The 25,060-nt window shown below is 35.5% G+C and overlaps 1 protein-coding gene across 1 annotated transcript in view; it reads left to right on the forward strand.

The window, feature by feature from the left end:
* The window catches only part of LOC145268655 (nucleoporin NUP188-like), a 568,258-nt gene that overhangs the window by 387,448 nt on the left and 155,750 nt on the right, over positions 1 to 25,060 (forward strand). The window contains exons 10-14 of the mRNA XM_080124140.1: positions 773 to 862; positions 5,868 to 5,944; positions 16,640 to 16,711; positions 18,941 to 18,983; positions 23,943 to 24,143. Of these exons, the coding sequence (XP_079980266.1) occupies positions 773 to 862; positions 5,868 to 5,944; positions 16,640 to 16,711; positions 18,941 to 18,983; positions 23,943 to 24,143 (483 nt within the window). The remainder of the gene's footprint in view (positions 1 to 772; positions 863 to 5,867; positions 5,945 to 16,639; positions 16,712 to 18,940; positions 18,984 to 23,942; positions 24,144 to 25,060) is intronic.

The following is a 25,060-nucleotide window of genomic DNA, read 5'->3' on the forward strand; positions in this document are numbered from 1 at the left end:
CAAAAAGAAGAGCAAGTCTACATCATTGGAAGCAGCAGTCGCCGCAGGTTTTATATCAGGGTTTTCCTGCTTCTAGAGGGGTTGCCTTCACCACGGCTTACGGAGCCCTCTCCACCCATCATGCGATTTGATCTATGACTGAAACTTAGGTTGCTGGGCACCAGAGCATATTCCACATGCCGGTGGGTCATATATGCTGCAGCTTACAGGGCTTAAGCTCCTCTGGAGGTTTCTGTCAGGGTTACTTCACCCTTAGCCTTTGGTTAAAAGAACCTTGGCCCACAAGGCAGTGGAGGTCCAGTTATATGGCACAGGACACTCGCCGTTCATCAGAGCTCCGTTTGCGTGACAGTGGTCACGACGTGCATGTGAGGTTGATTTGTCTGGGAGAAGCACAGTATAACGCTAAGATATATTTGTGCTTTTAACACATGTGCACACCAGACCTTGACCACCACACATACATACATACATACATACATACATACATACATACATACATACACTCCTATAATGTATTGATATTCATATTAAAACCCCTTTTTCTATTGATTTAAAAAGAAAATACCACTTTCTTATATATATATTTATAAATTACAGGAATCATCCGCTTAATTATATCTTTTATTTATTTATTTTTTCTATTTTTCGGTTTTGCAATGTATTACCTTGTTGAAACCAATGTCTTTTTTTTTTTTTTTTGTACAATGAATAAAAATATACGTGCGTGTTACATTTGCATAATATATTCGTTTTCTTGTTTTTGTTTCAGTGTGAAGTTCTTGAATGTATACTCATCTCGTTTGGAGACCTCGTTGAATGCGATCTGGCCAAGTTTACCTCCCTTCTCAACAAATTCAAGGTATGTATAAATAATTTGCAGTGGAACGGATGGTAACATGTAATGCTACTAAGACTAAGCTCCTTTTCTTTAACAATTGCATAACAATTAATAGAATTCATTGGAACGGATATAAATGGATATAAAAGTGAAGTGAGTTTTTCGGTTTATTCCATTTTTATCTATAAAACAGCGGGGGGGGGGGATGCTACCACCGAGCAACGCCGGTTAACGGGTCCTACTAGTTAGGAATAAGTATCCATAGATTTGCAGTATTGACGTAATCGAGACGTAAACAGTTCTGACTGTGAAGAGAGGAAATCCAAATCACTTCCGATGCTTCTACGTAATACGACCTGAACTAAACGGCTATTTGCTGAACCAGACCTAAAATGCAGGTAAGGGTGTGTTTAAGGTTAAGTTGGGTTAAAATTAAAGAAAAAGTTTGTTTTGTATTTTGTAGAAGTACCGAAATAACATTACAGAAAACACTTGAATACAGGACAAAATAAACAATTTCGTTCGTTAAATTCTCCGCAAAGAAAAACTCTAATAATACGTTCAGTTTGTTCAGTAAAGTTCGTTGGCCAGTCTTTCTGTTTTGTTTATTTTTGCAGTGTCTTTTGCTGTAGTGATAAGCCTTTCTGTGTTCTGCGTATTTTTCTAGATCTTGTGTGTGTGTTATTCACACGGTCTTCTATACAAACCAGTTCACTTCCTGCGTCTTTCCTTTTCACGTAAACTTAGTTGGTATCATTGTTTGTAGGTGTGTGTTGAGCAAAAATACAAAAAAAAAAAAAAAAATTGTGGTAGGCAGGCTCGAACCCATCACGTGAAGGCGGAAAAAGAAAGTGGTGTTGGTTGAGCAAAAAAAAAAAAAAAAGAAAAAAAGAAAATTGCGAGTGCAAAAAAAAAAAAAAAAAAAGTGGTAAAAAACAGGCAACGTTCGAACCCGTATCACGAAGGAGGAAAAAAAAAAAAAAAACAAGTAACATGTTTGCTGTTGCACGCATCGCCAAACCGGAAGTGATGTAGGTTTAAATTAAAGCAAGACAATCGAAAAGAGGCAATGACTTTCAGAAATATCAGCGGAAAAAGCAACCCCTCTCTATAGAAAAGTGCCCGGTTGAGAGTGAAAGAATGTTTTTGGCCATTTTTTCCATATTTGTCGTCCGAAGGGTTGAGCTTCAAAACGATACCGATCTTCTGAAAATCCATTTCCTCTGCCAAAAGATTTTGTGAGACATATGTATATATATATACATACATATATACGTTTAAACAAACAGGTAAGATTTATATTATAGACTAGCGGGGGTACCCGGCGTTGCCCGGGTGTTTGGAGGTGTGTGTGCGCTCTTAAATCAAAAAAAAAGTTTTGGTAGGTAATTAGGATCGAACCCAAAGCCCTGAGGTGGAGTTGGAAAAAAACATGAGACGTTAACCGCTCAGCCAGCAAGAAAGAGTGAAAGACGTTTAAATTTATTTAAGTAGAATTGACAGGTGCCTGCTTAATGCGGTCAAATAGAAATCGCGGAGTTAAGATTTACGGTGACACTAAGCAATGGCTATTCAGCAGTTAACATTTTCTGCGGGACAGTTTTTAATGCGGTGAAAACCCAACTTTGGGGAGGAAAAGCAACTTCCCCGTTTATTAGGGGAGTGTTGTCCAAATGAAAGCAATCGTCTGATATGACAGTGAAAAGCCAACATTGACCAAACGTTTACATCGCTTTCTGGAGACCACCCAGCCAGTTCGAATCCAGTTTCGCTTTTTTTATACTGAATAGCGAAAGAAACACACGTCGATCTAAAAATCTGAAAAAAATAGGGTTTAAAAGTCAGGCAAATTAAATACAAGTGCGACCCCCCCCACTCCACTCCACCCCACCCCGTTGTTAAGTCGTACATAATTATCATCTAGACAGTATATAAAAAGTTTTAAGAGCGAGTGAGCCGACCGAGCGCTCCTCTGAGAAAAGCCTTTTGCAGACATACAGAAAAAGTGCACACACATACACACATTTTCGCTTTTACATATATAGATTAACGGGGTGGGGGTACTCGTCATTGCCCGGGTGTTTATAGGTGTGTGTTTTTGGGTAAATGAAAACAAAAATCGTTGGTTGTTTTAAAAAAAAACGAAGCCTTGATACGCAGTTGGAAAATAATAAAGTGTGAAAAAAAAAAATGTGAGACTTGGCAGGTGCCTGTTTTTGATGAGTTAATGACGTCAACTTTGAGTGCAGGACAGTGTTTTATTTACCGCGAGTCTGTTCGCTCCATTTTTTTTATACGAAAAAGCTTAATGCACATGCGGCGATCGAAAATTGTTAAATATTTATCTTTTGAAAGTCGGGTAAATTAAATAGACAGCCGATCCTGGTTGCTAACTCGTAGATATTATGATTTAGGTGCGATATAAAAAGTTGTAAGGCGACCGATCGGTTCTCGGAAAAAAGCCTTTTGCTGATATACACAAAAAGCGAACATACATACATACACACATTTTCGCTTTTATATATATAGACTAGCGGGGGATACCTGACGTTGCTCGGATGTTTGTACGTGTGTGTGTGTTTTGGGTAAATGAAAACAAAAATCGTTGGTTGTTTTAAAAAAAAAAAGAAGCTTTGACGCGCAATTGGAAAATAATAAAGTGTGAAAAAAATATGTGCGACTTGGCAGGTGCCCGTTTTCCCGGGTGTTTGTAGTTGTGCGTTTTTGGGTAAATGAAAAGAAAAATCGGTGGCCGGGTGTCCCGGGGTCTGTTTCAAAAAATAAAAATGAAGCCTTGACGCACAGTTGGAAAATAAAAATGTGTGAAAAAAAACGTGCGACTTGGCAGGTGTCCGTTTTTTGACGAGTTAATGACGTCAACTTTGAGTATGGGACAGTGTTTTATTTACCGCGAGTCTGTGCGCTTGTTGTTTTTATACAAAAAAGCCTTATACACATGCGGCGATCAAAAATTGTTGAATATTTATGTTTTAAAAGTCGGGCAAATTAAATAGACAGGCGACCCCGGTTGTTAACTCGTAGATATTATGATTTAGGTGTAATATAAAAAGTTTTAGGAAGTTGTGAGGTGACTGACGGTTCTCGGAAAAAAGCCTTTCTTGGCCATACACGAAAACGCGCGCGCACGCATTATAGATGGCCTCCAGTCTATAGTGGAATGCATGGTAACATTTAATGCTACTAAGACTAAGCTTCTTTCCTCTAACAATTTCAAGAAACCTAAATCACTGATTTTTAATTAGATAATATTCTGTTCTCTCTCTCTCTCTCTGTATGTGTGTTTTTTCCTTTTTTTTCTTTTTTTTCCTTTTTTTCTTTTTTTCCTTTTTTTTCTTTTTTTTCCTTTTTTTCTTTTTTTCCTTTTTTCTTTTTCTTTTTTTATCCTTTTTTTCTTTTTTTTCCTATGTTTCTTTTTTTTTCATTTTTTTTCTTTCTTTGTTTTCTTTCTTTTTCACTCACTCCAAATCTTCTCACTAAGAAGATAAATAAAAAGTTAAGAAAAAAAAAAAAAAAAAAAAAAATTTACCTATACACAGAAATATACAGTATTTCTCACTCTGTGGAATTTCCACAGATCCTGCTTGTAGCAGTCACAAATGATCGATTTTTTCTTGAGAATCAACGCCCCCCCCCCCTCCTCCCCTTGCTGAGTTTTTCGATCACATACTGACAACTCGGCTGGTGGTACGCATTTATTAATCTGTCCCCTAAGGAACTTCTTATAATCCATTTTCGAAAACCCAATCACCCAGCAGAAAAAGCCAGACATTTTTTTTTTCCTCTTTCGTCCCCCTGTCCAATTGGCATTCTAGCATCGATGAAATTCTTTAGTGAATAATATTTTTTTTTACAAGGTAGTCACCACTTATCAAGACCCGGAAGCCACTCGGGGATAAAGGTTATTGTGTGTACAGTACGTTAGTGTTGGAGATCTGATAAAGTGTCTTACTTAAGGAGGCGGTTCATCAGGAATTTGTTCACATTAGACTTGAAGACATCCAGGTTGTAGTCAGGTGGGAAACAAGCAACCGGAACAGAGTTCCACAGGCGTGCACTTCTAAGAATAATAATATTGGAACTTGCGGGACCTGTGGAAATTCCACAGCAGACTTTTTCATATATTGAAGTCATTCTGTGGGTGTTCAGTGTAAATGGAGACGCCCTGATATTATTGTAGCTCTTTTGTTAAAACTGCAAAGCTATTTATCTAAACTAGCAGGGGCGGGGCGCCCAGCATATCCCGGCCGTGAAATAAAATATGTTTAAATATGATATTTTAATTCTTCCAGATTTCGTATATATTATTATAGAGTCAATTTTCTATTGATTCTTATATAATGTAAAGTATCGATAAAAATCGATAGAACGTTAACTCTATAATATACGAAATCTGCGAGAATTAAAATATCATATTTACGACAGGGCTATGCCAGGCATCCCTACTAGCTTAGATAAATACTTTTGCAGTTTAAACAAAAGAGCTACAATGATATCAGAGCATCTCCATTTACACTGAACATCTTCAGAATGCTAATATCAATATATTGCATATGAATGAGTACCTTGTGGAATTTCCACAGGTCCCACTAGTTTTGATTAATGCAGTTTGGCCTGCGTAGCTCCATTGGCATTTCCAGTAAAGGCCACCTCAGACTATTCGCACTTCTTCTAAAAAGGAGAAGGCAAAGCCTGGGAATGCAGACCTCTTAGAACCACACAAGATCAGAAGCATACCTTAGTCAACACGGAACAAGCCATCTTTGATGTCACCCCTCCCCCACCTATTGAATATGTTCATTTGAGTTTTATGGTAAGGTTCGTAAACATATTTGTAATTTGATTGGCTGCATCTTTTCTTAACTGCAACCGCTTTTTCTCACTGACGTTAATCTTTTCTTTTTTTTTTTCCATTTAAAAAAATTTTTTTCATTTTTTTTATTTATTTATTTATTTATTTTATTTTTTCATTTTTTTTTTATTTTTGTATTTATTTATTTTTTTTTAGACTCAAGGATTTGGTCGATGGCAGAAATTTCAGCATTTAATTAATGAATCTTCGGAAAAATACTTGAAACAAATTGAGTAAGTCGAAATGAAGCCAATAAATTTATTTTGTAAACTTTTGACTTTTATTTTTACTCATGACTAAAATAATGTACATCCCCCCCCCAATCACACGACTAGTGTGAAGGTATGTTAAAAAAAAAAAAAAATGATTGTAATATTTAATTTTGAAAATAGGAGTGTCATTCTAAAATTAAGGCCTCCTATTTTTTCTTTTTAACTCCAAAACTAAAACATTGAAAAACTATGAAGATTGGAGTGGTACCATTAAAACGAGTGACCGTTTGTGGTCCAGAATTTATTTCTTTGCATAGTCACTACCATTCTCAATACACTTTTTTTCTTTTTTTTTAAGGCCCGGAAGCCACTTGGGGATAAGGGTTATTGCACGTACAGTAATCAATGGGATAGTATCGTAGTAATTGTTAGTATTGGAGGTTTGATAAAGTGTCTTACTTAAGGGAGCGGTTCATCAGGAATTTGTTTATGTTGGACTTGAAGACATCCAAATTGTTGTCAGGTAGGAAACAGGCAAACGGAAGAGAGTTCCGCAGGCATGCATTTCTAAGAAAGAAGTTTTGTTCATGGAATCTACATTTTTATTTAGGCACAGATAAAGAATGGGGAAAATTACTGACAGTGGTTTCAGCCATTAAAAAACAATAAGGAGGGGGGGGGGGTCTTCTTTTTTTTTTTTTTACTCACATAAACTAAAGAATAAAACTCTTACATTCATTTAAATGAGTAGAAAGAAGAAATTAAATTTTATGGCTAAACTATGAGCGACGATCTCACGATGCTATCTTGAAAACAGTCCAAAAGAAAAGAACAAGAGATAACTAAAAAAGAAATTCAAACATGCAAGATTTTAGAAAGCCATTCTTAGCATGTGGAGGGGAATGTTGGAAAAATTCAAATTTGTTTTAAAAAAAAAAAAAAATTTTCTTTATAAAGATTATAAAACTATTTAATCAATGTATATGATTTTTGGAAGATGATATTTTCTTACCATCATGGGTACATACATCATACAGATTGTTCTTTTTATTTTTGGTTTTCATAAAACAGAGGTATTCTAGACAAACACCGAAGTTTCTTGTAAACAAGACTAAAATTTTCATAAGCAAGTAATACCATAATGAAATCAAAAGAAAGAAGAAATCAAATCGCCTGAGTTATTGAAGGGAGTCTCAAATAATTGGATTTTTTACCACTCGTACTTTAATGAGTCTTTAGCCGGTTAAAATAGTTTTTAAGGGGTCAAAAATTGGGTCAAAATTTTTTAAAAAATCGTTATACATTTTGTACATTCATCTTAATTGATTTTTAATCAGTTCATATGCGTGTCACGTTGGTACAGTGGTAACGTCACCAGCTTTGAATGCTACAGTTTCGGTTTCGATTCTAGCTGATGGCACCAAAATATTTTTTTTTCTTTTGAAATCACAACTCTATAATAATATATACGAAATCTGGACAAATTAAAATATTATATTTAAGCGTATTTTACGACCGGGCAAAGTCGGGCGCCCCTCCCCCCACTAGTGTGTGTGTGTATATATATATATATATATATATATATGGTCTGGTTATTATATAAACATTATTGGCTACATATGTGCAGACATGTTTCAGTGGAACCTCAATTCAAAGAGACCACTTCATCAGACCAAAAAAGGAGCAATATCAAATTCCTTTTTTGGTCTGACGAAGTAGTCTCTTTGAATTGGGATTCCACTGAAACATGTCTGCACATATGCAACTAATAATGCTTGTATAATAAATACGCTATATACCAGCTCTGTCCTCTATTAAGCACTCTTTAATAATCAAGTGGGTTTGATTAGATTTACTTCTAGGAAATCAGTTTATACAACCATTATACATAAATATATACAGGGTGTCCCAATAAAATGTATACACTCTTTAAATGACCATAAAACTAACATTTATTAGAAGAAAGAAGAGTTTCATACATCAAAATACTATGAAATAATCTAGAAACCAGTTAATTATCGAAAGTATTCAAATTATTGGCCATTGTTGTCCATGAACAGCCGACAACACTCACTGATTGAATCAGTTCAATTGGTATGTTGACACATCTTCTTTCAATATTTGCTTTCAACTCCTTCATTGTAGCTCGTTTTTTGGTGTGAACCGAACCCTGTGTTTAACATGCCCACCCACCCCCAAAATCCATTGGTGAGGAGGAGGGGGGGGCAATCCGGTGAGCATGGACAGTACTCGATACTTCCTCTTCATCTTAACTATCTGTTTCGCAGGTGATTATCAAGATATGCTCTTACGTCATGATGATAGCTGGAAGTGTTCCATCCTGCTGGAGGTGCCATTCTTTATTTCTAAACATCTCTTTGGAACGTGGTGTAGCGTATTCATGTAGCAAGTTAAGATAATTTAAAAAGTGTATATATTTTATTGGGACACCCTATATATATATATATATATATATATATATATATATATATAATGTGTGTGTGTGTGTCAGGTCATGCCATATGCTACTGGTACCATGTAACCCAGTACTACTTGTCGGGTCACCGGCGACTAAACTGGTTCCCCCACCAGACTTGTTTGGTGAGGAGGGCAGCTAGTCTCCCTGAAGGATTAAAAACAAGACCTTTCAAAGGGCGAATGAACCTTTTTTCGGGGTCAACGGCCAACTAGCACCATGTATATTTGTGTGTATGTATATATGGGTTTGGGTGGAGAAGGTTCCCGTAAGCTGTGGTGAAGGCAACTTTTCTAGGGGAAGCAAATCTCTGATTTAAAAACCCATAAAGCGGGAGATCAGTACCCGCATTAAGCTGGTCTGCAGTTTAATTTGTTGCTGGCTATCTTGCTCTTGCTTGTTGCTGGATGTCAACATTTTGAACCGAGAGGGAGACTTAGCTGTCATACAAAGCTAAGACTCTGTAACATCTTTGTATAGATACTCCCTCAGGCATTTGGGCTCATGGAATTAAAGTGTTCGAGGGAGTGGCACTCGTCTGGTAAGACGTTGCAATCATCATATATATATATATATACACACACATATACACACACACATATTTTTTCAACTAAAAACTCATCTTCTCTGAATGTTTGAGAAAGACTTTTTATTATTGACAATATATTTTTTCCTTTGTTTTGTCTTCCGATTTTAATTGATATCCGAAATAAGATTCATTTCCTCGAATGATTTATTGATGATGTTTTTTATAATTTTTTTTTTCTTGTTGATTTTTAATTAACAAGATTATTGTCGAAAGTGAAAGGAATCTCTGAAAAAAGACCTGTCTAATGACTCCAGACAGAAAACATGGCAATAACAAACGAACAATAAAAGTAGTCATGATATCTCTCTCTCTCTCTCTCTCTCTCTCTATATATATATATATATATATATATATATATATATATATATATATATATATATAAAGGTAGGTATGTTTATATGGTGGTAATTCTAATAGCTTAAAATAAGGTAGTGAACACACGAACAGAGATATATATGTGTGTATGTATATATATATGTGTGTATGTATATATATATATATATATATATATATATATATACTCGGGTTTTTTTATATTCAAAAGTAATGGACTAATGAATTCAACGAGGTTGTTAGATAGTGCTCAATAAAAAGAGCTGATAATACTTGTTTATTGTTATATAAACATGCTCACATCCCGCTGCTACAAATAGCCACTTGTTTCAATCAAACAACAGATATCATCAGGCAGCGACTTGACTATTCAAAAGTTCAATGAATAATGATGAGGTTATTCATTGAACTTTTGAATAGTCAAGTCGCTGCCTGATGATATCTGTTGTTTGATTGAAACAAGTGGCTATTTGTAGCAGCGGGATGTGAGCATGTTTATATAACAATAAACAAGTATATATATATATATATATATATATATAGCCAGTAGAGTTTAGTTTCCTAGAAGTACATCCAATGAAACAACATGTGTCTACCAAAATAGTGCTCAATGAGTGAACAGAGCAGGTGTATTAAATTTATTTATACAAACATTAATGCCTACATATGTGCATACATGTTTCTGTAATCACCTGCGTTGGGGGATTACGTCTTCAGGCCAAGAATTACCTTTGAAAACTGATATTTCAATCAAAAAACATTTTCCTATTTCGTTTGTAAAGTTAGAATGTAATGTGGGTGGGAGTAAAATAAAACGAACAGCATATATTCGCTTCTGAATTTCTGTATTAACGTGTGTGGGTGGGTGTGTTTCTGTGTGTGTGTATGTGTGTGTGTGTGCCTGTATGTGTGTGGATGGGTGTTGATTGAAAAACACCGGTCAGTATTCAGTGACCATAGCAAATGTTTTAAATTTACAGACTGTAAGACAAAAATACTAAATTCTCAAGTACCTTATGCCATAAAAATCAAAAGATGGGATGGATAGAGAGAAAGGGAAATGAAAAAGAAGATGTTTATTATCTTCAAAGACCTCACTTGTCTTCTCACCGAGTTATGACTCCCACCCAGGTTACATTCTAACTTTACAAACGAAATAGGAAAATGTTTTTTGATTGAAATATCAGTTTTCGGTGGTAACTCTTGGCCTGAAGACGTAATCCCCCAACACAGGTGATTACAGAAACATGTATGCACATATGTAGCCATTAATGTTTGTATAAATAAATTTAATATATATGTGTGTGTGTGTGTGTGTATGTATATATATATATTTAGACAAATATTATTGAATAGCACGGAATTATTCTGTTTTGCAATTTTCCTTTTTATCTTCAATCTCCGAATAGTCCTTTTTGTGTTTTTCTCGAAATTGTATATGTTGGATCCATAATCGTGAGCGCTTTCGACAGAAGTACTTCTATCATCCTCAGGCATATTGTAGAAATAAATGTAGATTGTTTTTTAATTTACTTATATATTTTTTTTTTTTTCCTAGTCACGTGGTAATTTGTTACAAGTTAGGTGGGCGGACTTTTTTTTTTTTTTTTTTTACATATATTAAATACATTTATATATACAAACACATATATACAATATCAAACATTTATCCCAAACATTTCAAAACGTTCCGGCTGCACTTATAATTAATATTATTTATTTGATGCTTCTTTGTTTTAATGTACAATGCTTCGAGTATTCTTAGCCTATTTACATTTCTCTCACTCTGCAATACTCTTGTATTTTCTACCATAATTCTTCGAAATTCCGAATGTTGGCAGCCATGTCCCTTCAAATGTTGTGATATGGAGCTAGAGTCAGAGAGGTGGAGAGTCAATCTTTGCAACAATGTGTTAGTTGTTGAACCAACGTAGCTACTAATATTGGAGATACACTCTCCTATTGGGCAGCTAAATTTGTAAACTACACTGGTCCTTTCCAACAGGTCATTTGTTTGCGAAATGTTGTTTTTCATTACAAGGCTTGTTGTCTGTATTTTTTTATAATATATAATAAATTTTATTTTTTTATTATTTTTGGGAGTCACATATTTACGGATTATATTTTTAAGAATACTCTCATCGATTTTTGAGTTTTTGTGTAACTGATTACAGTAATATATATTAACGGGTTGATAATTTTCTTGAATATTACTAATTTGTTTCAAATTACTAATGGTTAATTTTATTTCTTTATCTACGCGAGAGTTAGGGAATTGATTATTTACTAACACTTGTTTTATATTTTTTAATTCATTAAAGAACATTTTTTTGCTGGAGGAAATCATCTTTGCACGGTGTATAAGATTCCTTATTATATTCATTTTATAGCGGACTGGACAGTCACTTTTAAAATTTAAAATACAGGAATTAACTGATGTAGGGTTTTTAAAAACGGAGGTGATAAATTCATTTTGAATATATATATATATATATATATATATATATTCATTCTGAAAAAAAATATATATATATATATATATATATATATATATATATATATAAACAATTTTGATATATTTCAAAGTTACTCTGACCAATCTTTTTTTTTTCAAAATAAATCCTCCAGTACATTTTGGTTCCCTGATTTATCGGAGAGGGACCTATGTTTTTAGTGGCATCCGTGCGTCCATTAGTTCGGACGATTCCCAGATAACCGTCCATTAGTTTTTCCTGAAATTTTGCCACAAATTGTATTTCATTAAATAGATGTGCACAGTAAAAAACAATTTTTTTTGCAAAAATTCCCGTTGCGTCCCCAGGGGCTCAAAAGGTGAAAAATGGCCCAAAATGACGTGTTTTGATCCATCCATTAGATTTTTCTGAAACTTGGCCAAAATATGGATCCCATTGTTCTTAATATAAATTCAGTATTGGTGACCCCAGCAAAATTCTGGTTCGTGTCTCCAGGGACATGTAGTGCTATAATCACCCCCTTCTGTGGCTCTTTTTTCATATTTCTCAACAAAAACTTGATATGTTTGACTATATAGTGGTTTTTCATGGTCCACAACTCAAATATACATGTGTTAAGGCTTGAAACTACACCGTTATTCATTTACACTGGAATTCGGCGTCCCCAGGGGCTCACAAGAGGTCAAAGATGCCCCAAAATGGCCAAAAATGACACTTTTTGCCCCATAGTCTTTGATCCATTCATTAGATTTTCCTGAAACTTGGCCAAAATGTGGAGGCCATTGTTCTTAATATAAATCAAGTATGGGTGACCCTAAAAAATTCTGGTCCGCATCCCTCTGGAACTTTTAGGATTAAAAAAAAAAACATGCCTTTTTGGAGCTCTTTTTTCATATTACTCAAAAACTTGATATGTATGTCTATAAAGTGGTTTTCCATGCTGCTGAATTCAAATATACACGTTTTAAGTCGTGAAATTTCACCGTTTATCCATTTTCACTGGGATTCAACATTCCCAGGAGCTCAACACTTTTTACCTCATAACTGTTTCCCCATTCATTAGATTTTTCTGAAACTTGGCGAAAATGTGAAGGCAACGTTGGCCCTTCACACTTCTCACATTCATCCTTTCTTCATTATTTTTTGTGGTGTCATCTTACATGCAGCACCAGGAGGGGGGGACCATGCATGCGCGGCTTTTTAAAGATGTTTCATTCACAGGAGACACTCGATATTTGGATGTTAATATTTCTTCCCTGGACTCATCAGAAAAACCAAAAAGTTCTCAAAGATAAAAATGCAGAACGATATAACATGTAAAATTCAGGAAGAACAAAAAACAGCTCATGTCAGACCATTTCCAGTGGGTCGCCATCTTGTTCTAAGAAAAAAAAAATATATAGCTCTCATTTTACTATTGCCTAAGACTTAAATTCTGTATTTTTTCTTTTTTTTTCTTTTACAAAACAAAAACTTAGACTTTGGAATATAGCAAAATTGTTATTGATATATGCTTTGTTGTTTTCTTAACAAATATCAAGCTTCTGATTGAAAACATATTGTAATTCATAAATAATAGAAAATAAATATACATATATATATGGTAGCTAGCTTACTTCAGTCTTGACAGACTATGCCTATCCACTGTAAAGGTGCCTGCGCATGGAAATTTTGAGGCAAGGGTTGCGCAATCTCCAACCACACCTCTCCTGATTCGACATTGTTGAATACCAGTGGCAAGTGGAGGTTCAGGATGATTGGAAACAATGCCGAGATAAGCGAGAGGCACATACAGCACCTAGAATTCCCAAATAGTCACCCATCTGGTACTAGCCAGGCTCAATGTTGCTTAATTTCGGTGATCAGACGAGAACCGGTGTGTCAATGTGCTTATACCGGAATTATGAGCACTTAAGCAAAATTGGAGTGACAAAACGCCTCATGCGACTAATGCAAGGTTAACGCCTTCATGTTAAAAATTATTAGCTTTTGAAAGTGAAGAGGAAAGCAAATTCCAATAAAGTCAAGAAAGAAAGAATGCAAGCAATTATAGACATTTGCTTTTTAGCGTTCGTTTGTAGGAATCACTTTGCAATTCGATCAGCACAGTTTAAAGTGCGTGTTACGTATTTAATGAGAAGATGTGACACAAGGGTCAGAAAGTGGGATTGAAAAGCCAACGCTCCAGTGGAGGAGCACTCTGCAAAAGATGGCTGTGCAGAAATTATGAGCACTTAATCAAAATTAGGGCGACAAAACATTAACGCAGGGTTAATAAACTCATATTTGCTGCATGTTATTGTTTTTTTTTTGTTGTCCCAAAAATTAATTTTTTGCACTATCCAGAAAAATATTTGCAGCTAGAATTCTCAAATGGTCACCCAACTAGTACTAGCCAGGCTCAACGTTGCTTAACTTTGGTGATCTGACGAGAACTGCTGTGTCAACATGATATATATCAGCGGGTATTGCAAATTGCATTTGTTACGTGGTGGTTGTTATTATTAGACGAAGGTACTAAATATTCGTATATGTTTCTTTGTTCTTATGTAGTGTTCTTGTTTGTATTAGAAAATCCCATGTAACAAGTTCACCTTAAAAGTTATTAAAAAAATCCCATGTAACAAGTTCACCTTAAAAGTTATTAAAAAAATCCCATGTAACAAGTTCACCTTAAAAGTTATTAAAAAATCCCATGTAACAAGTTCACCTTAAAAGTTATTAAAAAATCCCATGTAACAAGTTCACCTTAAAAGTTATTAAAAAATCCCATGTAACAAGTTCACCTTAAAAGATATTAAAAAAATCCCATGTAACAAGTTCACCTTAAAAGATATTAAAAGATCCCATGTAACAAGTTCACCCTAAAAGTTATTAAAAAAATCGGTTGAAAAAGAAACATTTTTTAAAAAATGCATAAACTTTTTCATTTTGTATCCAATTTTTTAAAATGACGAAGGTACTAAATATTCGTATATGTTTCTTTGTTCTTATTTAGTGTTCTTGTTTGTATTAGAAAGTCTTAGAGTGATAGACAGTCTTAGGAGAGATTAGAGTCTTAGGAGAGTTCATGTTGTAAGAGATGGACACATTAACAAGTATATATAAAGAGAGAGACAGTTGTACAAAGTTCATATTAATACACTTTGAGAGGCGATTCGATATCTAGACAGATAGACCGAGAGATTGACGTTTATGCTTTTGACAGTTCTGTATGAAACGGGAATGTTTATATAACATAAATAGTTTGACACATATACTTTCTAACACATATTTTTAGATGATGATTTTATCAAAGGTTCTTATAACATAAATGGACAATACCTTTACTGTTGAATTACAACACGAAGACGCATGTTATGAAAAACATGATGACCATTTATTTCTTCCATATGACCGGTCAATGGATTTGCATCCAGGAATTCAAAGTTTCTTTACATCTTCTTCTTTTAAAACCCTCTCGCTTCCAGACGGTGCCAAGATTTGGTCTGAACCTCTCTGCTTCCCTGGTCGGACTGATCTAACTCCCCTGACTCCTCGACTCCCCTAACTAACTTCAAACTCTTTCCTATATTGAGAAATCACCTATGTCTGCTCAATGTGACTATAAGTCACGTGTCATCAACATGCGCGATTTGCACGTTTTTGAAACCGTTTCTGATGACCAGGAAATTTCCCATTCTACTTGTTTTTTTACAAAGGAATTGAAGCTACTTTTCTAATTCTATAACCCATATTTTATTATGCATTCTTTCTAACAATGTGAATAGTTTCCAGCCAAATTGGTATTTATTAAATATTTTAATAGACTCAACAATTTACTGGACATTCCATTTAAAACCTATTGTTCTTTAAAACTTATCTACAGGGTTCGATTCCCGTTTTATCTGATTTTATTTTCATTTAACTAATTCTCTTTATTTTTACTTACATGAAAAGGGGACTAGCCTTTTCATGTAACACATCGTTATGATGGTTGAACTTATGCATTCATGACCTGAAATTTCATCTCTCTGTTGCAGATATTGACGATGTGAGACTCTAAGAACGCAACATGGACATACATCAGAAGCCGAAATGAGTCATTGAATTTATGGCAAAAGTTCATTGAGAATGGTGATGACTATGTAGAAAAATAAATTCTAGAGGAAAAAAAAGTAACTTGTTTTAATGGTTATAGCCCTGTCTTCATAGCTCTTCAACTTTTAAGGTTAAAAAAAACAAAAACAAATAGGTCTTATTTTTTTAAACGACCCTCATATACAGTTCTGACTTTTTTAGATGAGGGCTGATCGTTTGTATTGTTTTCATTGCACTACTGTTCTCATCTTGATTGTTATTTGTGCAACGTTTATAATTAGCGGTTCCCATATACTGCTGATCTCTATGCTGCTTAGTAATGTTTTTTTTTCATTTTTTAGAATATGTGCCGCTTCTTTAAATCGTCTAATTCTCCATCTTGCATCCATGTCAATTATTTTGACCTCGTTCCATAGTTATAAAAAAAAAAAAATTGCATCACCCTCTCTTAAAATGTCAACAGTAAATAGGAGATAATCCTGTCAAACTTTATTTAAGTTGCCTCCCCTCGTCAACCATTTTTTTTTTTTTTTTTCACACATATGAAACCACGGCGAAAAAAAAACAAAAACAACTCCAAGAATACGAAACCATCTGCGGAGCCAGTAACTGTTCTCCTTTCTTTACAAAACGTTTCACAAATTACAATTAAGATAAGAATAGTCCGATCAAAACAAATGATACAGACCCTCATGCAAATTGTTTTTATTTTAGATTTATGAATATCAAATCTGAGTTATGAACTTTTTTCTTTTTTTTTTCAGATTTTTGGAAATCATTATTGTATTGAAATGTTTAGATTTTGATCTGATCCAAATTGAATCGAAGAATAAGAAGTAAGAATTTCTTTTCTTTCTCTTTCTTTCTCTTTCTTTCTCTTTCTTTCTCTTTCTCTTTCTTTCTTTCTCTTTCTTTCTTTCTCTTTCTTTCTCTTTCTTTCTCTTTCTCTTTCTTTCTCTTTCTCTTTCTTTCTCTTTCTCTTTCTTTTCCTTTGTTTTTATTTTCCTTTGTTTTTATTTTCCTTTGTTTTTATTTTCCTTTGTTTTTATTTTTTCCTTTGTTTTTATTTTTTTTTTGTTTTTATTTTTTTTCTTTGTTTTTATTTTTTTTCTTTGTTTTTATTTTTTTACTTTTATTTTTTTTTCTTTGGTTCTTTTCTCTTTTTCTTTTTTTGTTCTTTTTCTCTTTCTTTTTTGTGTCTTTTTTATTTCTCTCTTTCCTTTTTTTTCTTTGTTTCGTTTCTCTTTTTCCTTTTCTCTTTTTATTTGTTTATCTTTTTGCTTCTATTTCCTTTTTCTTTTTTTTCTCTTTCATTTTGTTTTTCTTATTTTGTCCCTTTTTCCTTCTTCGTTCTCTTATTCATTTTATTTCTATTACATTTTCTCCATTTTCTTTCTTTCTTTTTTTCTTTGTCTTTTTTTCTTTTTTCTTTTTCTCTCTTTATTTTTGTTTTCTATTTTCTCTATTTTTTTCTTTTCTTTATCTTATTTCTTTTTTTATTTTTGGTTTCCTTTTCCTCTCTCTTTTCTCTGTATTACCTTTCTTGTTGTTTCTCTCTTGTTTCTTGGTATATATATATATAAAAGGCAAAATGTGTGTGATCATTTCGTGTATGTCTTCAAAAGGCTTCTTTCGCACGCGCTCCCGGGGTCGTTACTATCGCTTAAAACTGTGTATATAGGTCCTATATCATAATATCTAGGAATTAGGAAAGCGCGGAGCGTATAGATTTATTTACGTCGATTTTTACAAAATTATCGTTATTTTGGCTTCTCGCGTGTTGATTGGGCTTTTTAGTATTAATAAAATGAAACTAAACTCAAACGGACGTGTTCACGGCAATGCGCCGGGAACAGACACTTACGCTGCGTGACTTCTATTTGACCTTCTTAATTAGGTCAAATGGAAGCAGCAAAGTTAACTTTTATTACGCACGCCTGTTTTTATAGTTATAGTTAGATAAATACATTCAAACACGTCTACGCTGTATGTTGCGGTGGCCCGATGGTAACATCGCACGTTTTTTTTTTTTCACACATTAATTTCCAACTCAAGGGTATGGGTTCGATTCTCATACTCACCTACCAAAACATTTTTTTATTATGATTTAACCCCCCCCCCCGGAGTTTTGATTTACCTCAAGACACCCGGGCATCGCCGGGTACCCCCTGCTAGTATATATATAAAATCAAGAAGTAAAAACTAAATTTAAAAGCCAAAAGCTTCTGTAAGCTTAACAAAAATATAAATATGAATATCTATAGTAAATCCTAACGAAATAAAAAAAAGCTCAATACAACCAAAATAGGAAATAGAGCTTGTCATAAAAGGACATAATTTAAGACTGTAAATTATAATTTAAATGAATTTATTGTTCGACAGGATATTCAAATCAGAAATATTAAAGCATATTAAAATTTCCTTAGTCCGTGGAATTTCAAAGAAATACATTCTCCTCCTCAGATGGAAAGTGTTAGCAAATGAATATTATAGCGAGTCATAAATGCAAAAAAAAAAGTTTTAGTGCAAAGAATTCATGAAATGAGGGAAAGAGATGAAAAAAAAAAAAAAAATGTGAATTTACGGTTAAAAATCCAGATGAAAAGATATGAAGTGGTTAAGTATTTTCAAGACGAAATGATCTTAAGAGTCCATGTTCCCATATGAAGAAGTTGGATTTATAAGGAAACTTTAATAGTTTTCAATATTTCTAATATGAGTATTCTGTCAAACAATAAATTCGTGTAAATATAGTTTACAGTCTTAAATTGTGTTATATAAAATAATTAACCAATGGAAACAAAAAAAAAAAAAAACACTTGTATAAATTGTTAAAAAACAATTAGATTAATCTATCCCAGATGATGAATCCAGAAGGATTCGAAAGTACACAGAATTACAACAAATATGGCAATTACATCAGCCAGTTTGTCGGAAGTGAAGACTGTTGTTCGGAAGTTGGAAAGGGTCAGAAATAGAATTAATAGACAAAAATGTCTATTTTATTTCATGAAATATGCCTAAGAAAAAGAATGCTTTTCTTTTTTTCTTTTTTTTTTTACCAGTTTTGAACATCATCCGTTGTTGAAAGATCCGGTCAGTTTCAAGGTGAGTTGAACGCTTTTAAAGATAAGTTTGATGAATGGGAGCGAAGAAGAAAGACTATTAAAAAAAAAAAAAAAAAAAGAGAGAGAGAAGTAAAGAGAAAGAAAAAAAGAAAACAATAAAAAAAAAAATGACAGTCATTACTGTTTACTGCTGCAGACTGTCGTCATTAAGTATCATTTATTCATTTCATATAAATCAGATGATTGGTATTCATTTCCCTTGATATCTTTCTAGTTAGAATTTAATTTTTTTTCCCCAACGTGCATAATTTTACGAGGTGCCTTCAATAAGTTTCCAGACTTGTTTCGTATGAGCACTTGTATTAATAGTGCATACAAACTCTAGTCCTTTTCGAAGTAATCTCCTCCGGCTGCAATACACTTGTACCGTTTCAACAACTTCTGAAAAGACCCATGCAAGTCCTCTTGTGTGAGCGTATCAGTGACCCTCATCACAGCCTTTTTCATCTCAATTGTCTCATAACGACAGCCTCTAAAATTTTCCTTGAGCTTAGGGAATAACCAAAAGTCACAGGGAGCAAGGTCTGGACTATAGGGAGGGTGAGGAACTGTCTTGATGCCCATCTTAGTCAAATAGTCTGATCTTCTATGAGCACCCTTAGGACAAATTTCACGCAACTTTTCTGCATCTTCAGTTCCTCGCGAATAATTGTGTGTACAGTTCCCACACTGACATCAAACTATGCATTTATTGTCTCTACAAAAACATAACGATCCTTAGTAATTGTCTGTATTTTTGAGATGAGTTGTTTTCATTGATTGAGATTGTCGGACTGACTTCCTCATCTTGGTTGTTATTGTCACAACGTTTCGGCCGTTTTGCCCTCCGGCCTTTGTCAGGTGAACGGTTTGTTAGGAGTCTCGAACCCAACCCTTTATTATTATTACGGGGGTACCGTGTTCGGACTCCAGCTAGGCTTTGGGACATAGTTGCTGATTCTCTGTTTTTCAATGTTACTTTTTCACTGCCTTCGTTCAGGATTGAACTCAGCACCTTTGGGTAACTGTAAACTTTGATACAACGTCTAGGACCACTCGGCCATATGTCACTAGGACAATTCTTAGTTGGTTTTTGTTAATGTTAAACCTATGTTGTTATTCAAGGTTTTCTCTCTCTATCAGAGGTGTCCAAATTGCATTCAGCTCTATGCTTGGTTTGCTCAGTAGGTTGTTATGTCCGAGCATGTGAGCTGTTTCTTTAAGTTTTCTCACTTTCCAGTGGGTCTCTCTGTTTATTATTTTTACTTTATCCCATAGGGGGTGATGATCCTCCCTCTCCATCCAGACATGGTTGGCTATACCCGATTTTTCCGTCTCCCCTTTAGTTACCGCTTTTCGGTGTTCTTCCACCCTTACTTTAAGGGGGCGGCATGTTTCACCCTTGTAAACGAAAAGATTCAGAGAATATGTGCCCCCTACAACATCAGGACGGTATTCAAAAGCGAGTCAACACTCAGACGACACCTGGTACGAGTGAAGCCCCGCATGGATGAGAACATGACCAAAAACTGCATATACTCCATCCCATGCAGTTGCAGAAAGGTTTACAAGGGTGAAACATGCCGCCCCCTTAAAGTAAGGGTGGAAGAACACCGAAAAGCGGTAACTAAAGGGGAGACGGAAAAATCGGGTATAGCCAACCATGTCTGGATGGAGAGGAGGGATCATCGCCCCCTATGGGATAAAGTAAAAATAATAAACAGAGAGACCCACTGGAAAGTGAGAAAACTTAAAGAAACAGCTCACATGCTCGGACATAACAACCTACTGAATGTAATTTGGACACCTCTGATAGAGAGAGAAAACCTTGAATAACAACATAGGTTTAACATTAACAAAAACCAACTAAGAATTGTCCTAGTGACATATGGCCGAGTGGTCCTAGACGTTGTATCAAAGTTTACAGTTACCCAAAGGTGCTGAGTTCAATCCTGAACGAAGGCAGTGAAAAAGTAACATTGAAAAACAGAGAATCAGCAACTATGTCCCAAAGCCTAGCTGGAGTCCGAACACGGTACCCCCGTAATAATAATAAAGGGTTGGGTTCGAGACTCCTAACAAACCGTTCACCTGACAAAGGCCGGAGGGCAAAACGGCCGAAACGTTGTGACAATAACAACCAAGATGAGGAAGTCAGTCCGACAATCTCAATCAATGATAACGATCCTTATTCATGAAATTCTTTATTTGGCCAATCAAGTCCGGTGTTCTGATTTCCTTACTTACCCCCACACCTCTCATCATTCCTCACAGACCCCTTACCTTCCTTGAATCTCTTATGCCACTCAAAACTGATGCTCCATTCATGCAAGATGGTCCAAAAGCAGTCTGAAGCATTCCATACGTTTTCATGGCATTTTTTCAAGTTTAAAACAGAATTTTATTGCATATCGTTCTTCTAAAGTGTCATCACGTCCAGATTTCATTTTTGAAATTCACCAGCTGTGACAATCAGGCTTTAGTAGGGTGTATTCCAATTCCTGCTGTAGCTGTTCATTTGAACCTGAAATCATAAAAATTGGTCAGTCATCTCATAAGATGTATAGCAATAACATACCGAATTTTCAAGAGTCTACGACAATTTTAAATGCCTGTACAAAAAAGTCTGGAAACTTATTTAAGGTACATTGTGTGTTCTAAAACTTGATTTCATTTAATTTTGATATAAGATTTTGTCGATAGTTGTCCTTTGCATAATCCAATATGGCTGACCCATGCGTGTTTTTAGGGTTGTCGTTGAGCATCATACATTTCGTATGAATTATTTGTTGGCATTTGTTTCTCTGGTATCTTTCTAATTAGAATCATTTCTGGAAGTTTGTCAACATCCTGAAGTAAGAGTGTTTCCGTGGAACGAATTGGATTCGAACTTGGCACACCCAGGTTGTCAGCCTGTGCCGTTAACTACTTAATTACCTCCCCTGCTGCTCCTATAAATTGCGGACTAGGTATACCAAGTGCAAGTTCAGTCAGAGCTATTACTTGAGAGACAAACCTATGAATCCATCTCACTTAACTGTAACGGCATTCATCTCCGCTGTGGAGGATTGAGCCAACTCCAATTGAGTTCATTGCGCCCTGCATCAAAGTGGTCCACCCGTACAAATGGAAGCTGAGTCCTATGCTTATTTCAGCCATTCTCGATGACCAAACGCAGGAGCCAGTCACCAGCTCTCCATGTCTGTTTTTACTGTTTCAATGTAAGTCTTCAGTTCTTTTAAGGAAAGTAGAAAGTGAATCTTAGGTCTTACTTCCGACAGCCTCGTAACTCTCGCTTCTCTTATTTTGTCCTTTTAGTCCTCATATTCCATCAGCAATATTTCTGACAAAGGGGGAAGAATTTCTGTTTTCCGGGTTGGAATCTATCCATCTAACAGTGTAGAGTAAAAAGTGAACGACTAGAAGCAATGCCGAGATAAGCAGAGAGCACATACAGCACCTAGAAGTCTCAAATGGTCACCCATTTAGTACTGGCCAGGTTCATCGTTGCTTAACTTCGGTGATCCAGTGGGAACCGGTGGGTCAACGTGAATATGCCGTATAGTAAAAAAACAAGTAACTACAAGTAAAAAAAGAAAAATAAATAAAACGTATAAAAATTTTAATTCAGCTATCCTCGTTAATTAAATAAATAGTCCTATGCAAAATGGTGTGAAAATTTCAGAGTTTGGCAAAAAGATTCTTAAGTTCGATAGAAAATGGAAATGGCACTAACCTTATTTTTTTAAATTTTTTTTTTTATTCAATTTTCACCCCAAACAAGGCACAGTGCCACTTTGAAGCAGGGGGCTACTATCAGGGACTTAATTAGCGGGGTCATTATGAAGGGAGATGAGTAGAAAGATGTTTGTTAACATTACACTTGAACTTCTGCATATCATTGCAGTTGGGAGAGCAGAATCCCGGAAGGGAGTTCCAAAGACCCGCAGTTCTGGGGAAGAAACTATTAGAGTAAAAGGCTTTCTTGCACCTAGGGATCTCTACTGTAAAGGGATGAGACTTAGTAGCTTGTCGGGTTTGTCGGGGGTAGTTACGTCGAGGAGGCACAAGTGTTTGCAGTTCATCAGAGCATTCACCATTAAAGTATTTGTAGAACAGGCAGAGGGATGCAACATTTCGTCGATGGGACAGAGGCTGAAGCCTAGATGACAGTTCAGGACCTATCAGGTTGGCGACTCTCTTTTGAACCCTGTCCAGGAGCGAGAGACGAGCAGCAGATGCTCCAGCCCAGATGTGACAACAGTACTCCATACATAGGCGAATGGTTGCCTTATAGAGGTATAGGATACAGTCAGGCGTAAGTAGTTTTCTAGCATGGTAGAGGGAGCCAACCTTCCTTGCAGCAGCCTTGGCAATGCTCTCAATGTATCTATTCCAGTTCATATTCCCTGTAAACGTTAGGCCGAGGAGTTTAAAAGAAGTACTTTCAGGTAATGTGTTCTTGGCCATTGCTATTGGTGAACCAGCTTCCTCCAAAGGTGGAAGTTCCATGGGAGTATACAATTCACAAGTGGTCCCCAGTCGCATGTATATCCCCATTAGGGGAGATAACGACGTTAGGTTTTTGCAACTTTTGCAGGGAGGTGTTGACGTCCTCCTGTGTACAATGCCTGGTATTTCTAAATGGTCACCCATCTAGTACTGACCAGAGTCAGCATTGCTTAACTTCAGTGATTTAACAAGAACCAGTGCGTCAACGTAGTTATGTCGTACCCATTTGATAAGATACGCTCGAAGAAGGTCTGAGGTTACATCGATCAAAACATTGTAAAAATAACACTCAAGATGATAACAATAGTTTGAATAATCCAAACTTTAGAAACAATGTCCTAAAAGTTAACTACTTTACATATTGCTTTGCAAAAGAACATCTTAGTAATTAACTATCTATTCTTGCATAATAAAATTTTTTTTTTTTTTCTGATTTATCTCTCTTCAGGATCTTGACAAATGTTTCTGCAGCCTGTCAAGCCTTCCCACCCACGGTCCCCTACTCTTGGGTTGGGCAGCGGTTCGGTCTTACTACATGAACGGAAAAGATGAGCGTACGACGCGAAAGCTCGGCTCTCAGGCGTTGCAGCTTGACACCCTCAACTACATCTGCACGCTGCTAAAATCCCATCATTTTGCCGGGAACAACGTAAGTATTTAGAAGGCTTATTGAGACTACGAAAGATAACCGTCCCAGGGCAGGTAAAATGAATTCTCCGAACAGTTCTGCACCACATTTACGCCCACCTTATGATTAAAAAATCAAAATATGATGATATTGATCCTTGTGTCACATCACAATGGTTCTCAACCACTGTGCCATGATACGTCAGTGTACCATGGAATTATTACTTATACAGTAGAACCCGATGGCCTGAGGATATGGTTATTCAGATTACGATATGGAATACAATGTTTTTTCCTACCCCTGGTTACGGTATTTGCCCCACCTTACGGTGTTATTCATAATGTTATTTGATTATATACATGTGGTTTATATACTGTACTGTATTTTGTTACTAATTTTTAATGCCGTGTTCCAGGGTTCTACTTTATAAGTAAGTAAAAAAAAAACAAAAAAAAAAGAAAGAAATATCTACGGAGCTAGTAACTTTTCTCCTTTCTTTTACGGCCCTGTCGGTGGGGCATTAGAATACACCGACTGCCCCCCCCCCCTGCAGAGGGTAAAAGTCCCTCAATGGGGGTCCTGGATATGACCTTAAACTATATCCAGTGGTGAGGCCCCAGCTTGTGGGCTTTGGGGAGTGTGGAGCCACCCTTTAATTGCCATTGCTCCCAGGTCCATTCTGCCCCAGAGTGGTAGTACCTGTTAGGGTTCCAACTATGGGTTAAATAGAAACCGACTTGAAAACAACGAATATATTCTATTAAAAAAATTTTTCTTCAAAATCTTTGGATTCGGCATTAAATAATCCGAAAAGTGTTGATAGCCTCGTAGGAGATGTCCTTTTCTCTTCGCTGCAACCTCTATCTCACCGAAGAGATCTTGCGAGTTTGTCTCTGATGTATCGTTATTTTCATGGAAAGTGTTCAACTGAGCTTCAA

This window comes from Euprymna scolopes, chromosome 44 (genome assembly GCF_053919585.1).
Source record: "Euprymna scolopes isolate OS-2025 chromosome 44, ASM5391958v1, whole genome shotgun sequence".
Classification (NCBI taxonomy): Eukaryota; Metazoa; Mollusca; class Cephalopoda; order Sepiida; family Sepiolidae; genus Euprymna; species Euprymna scolopes.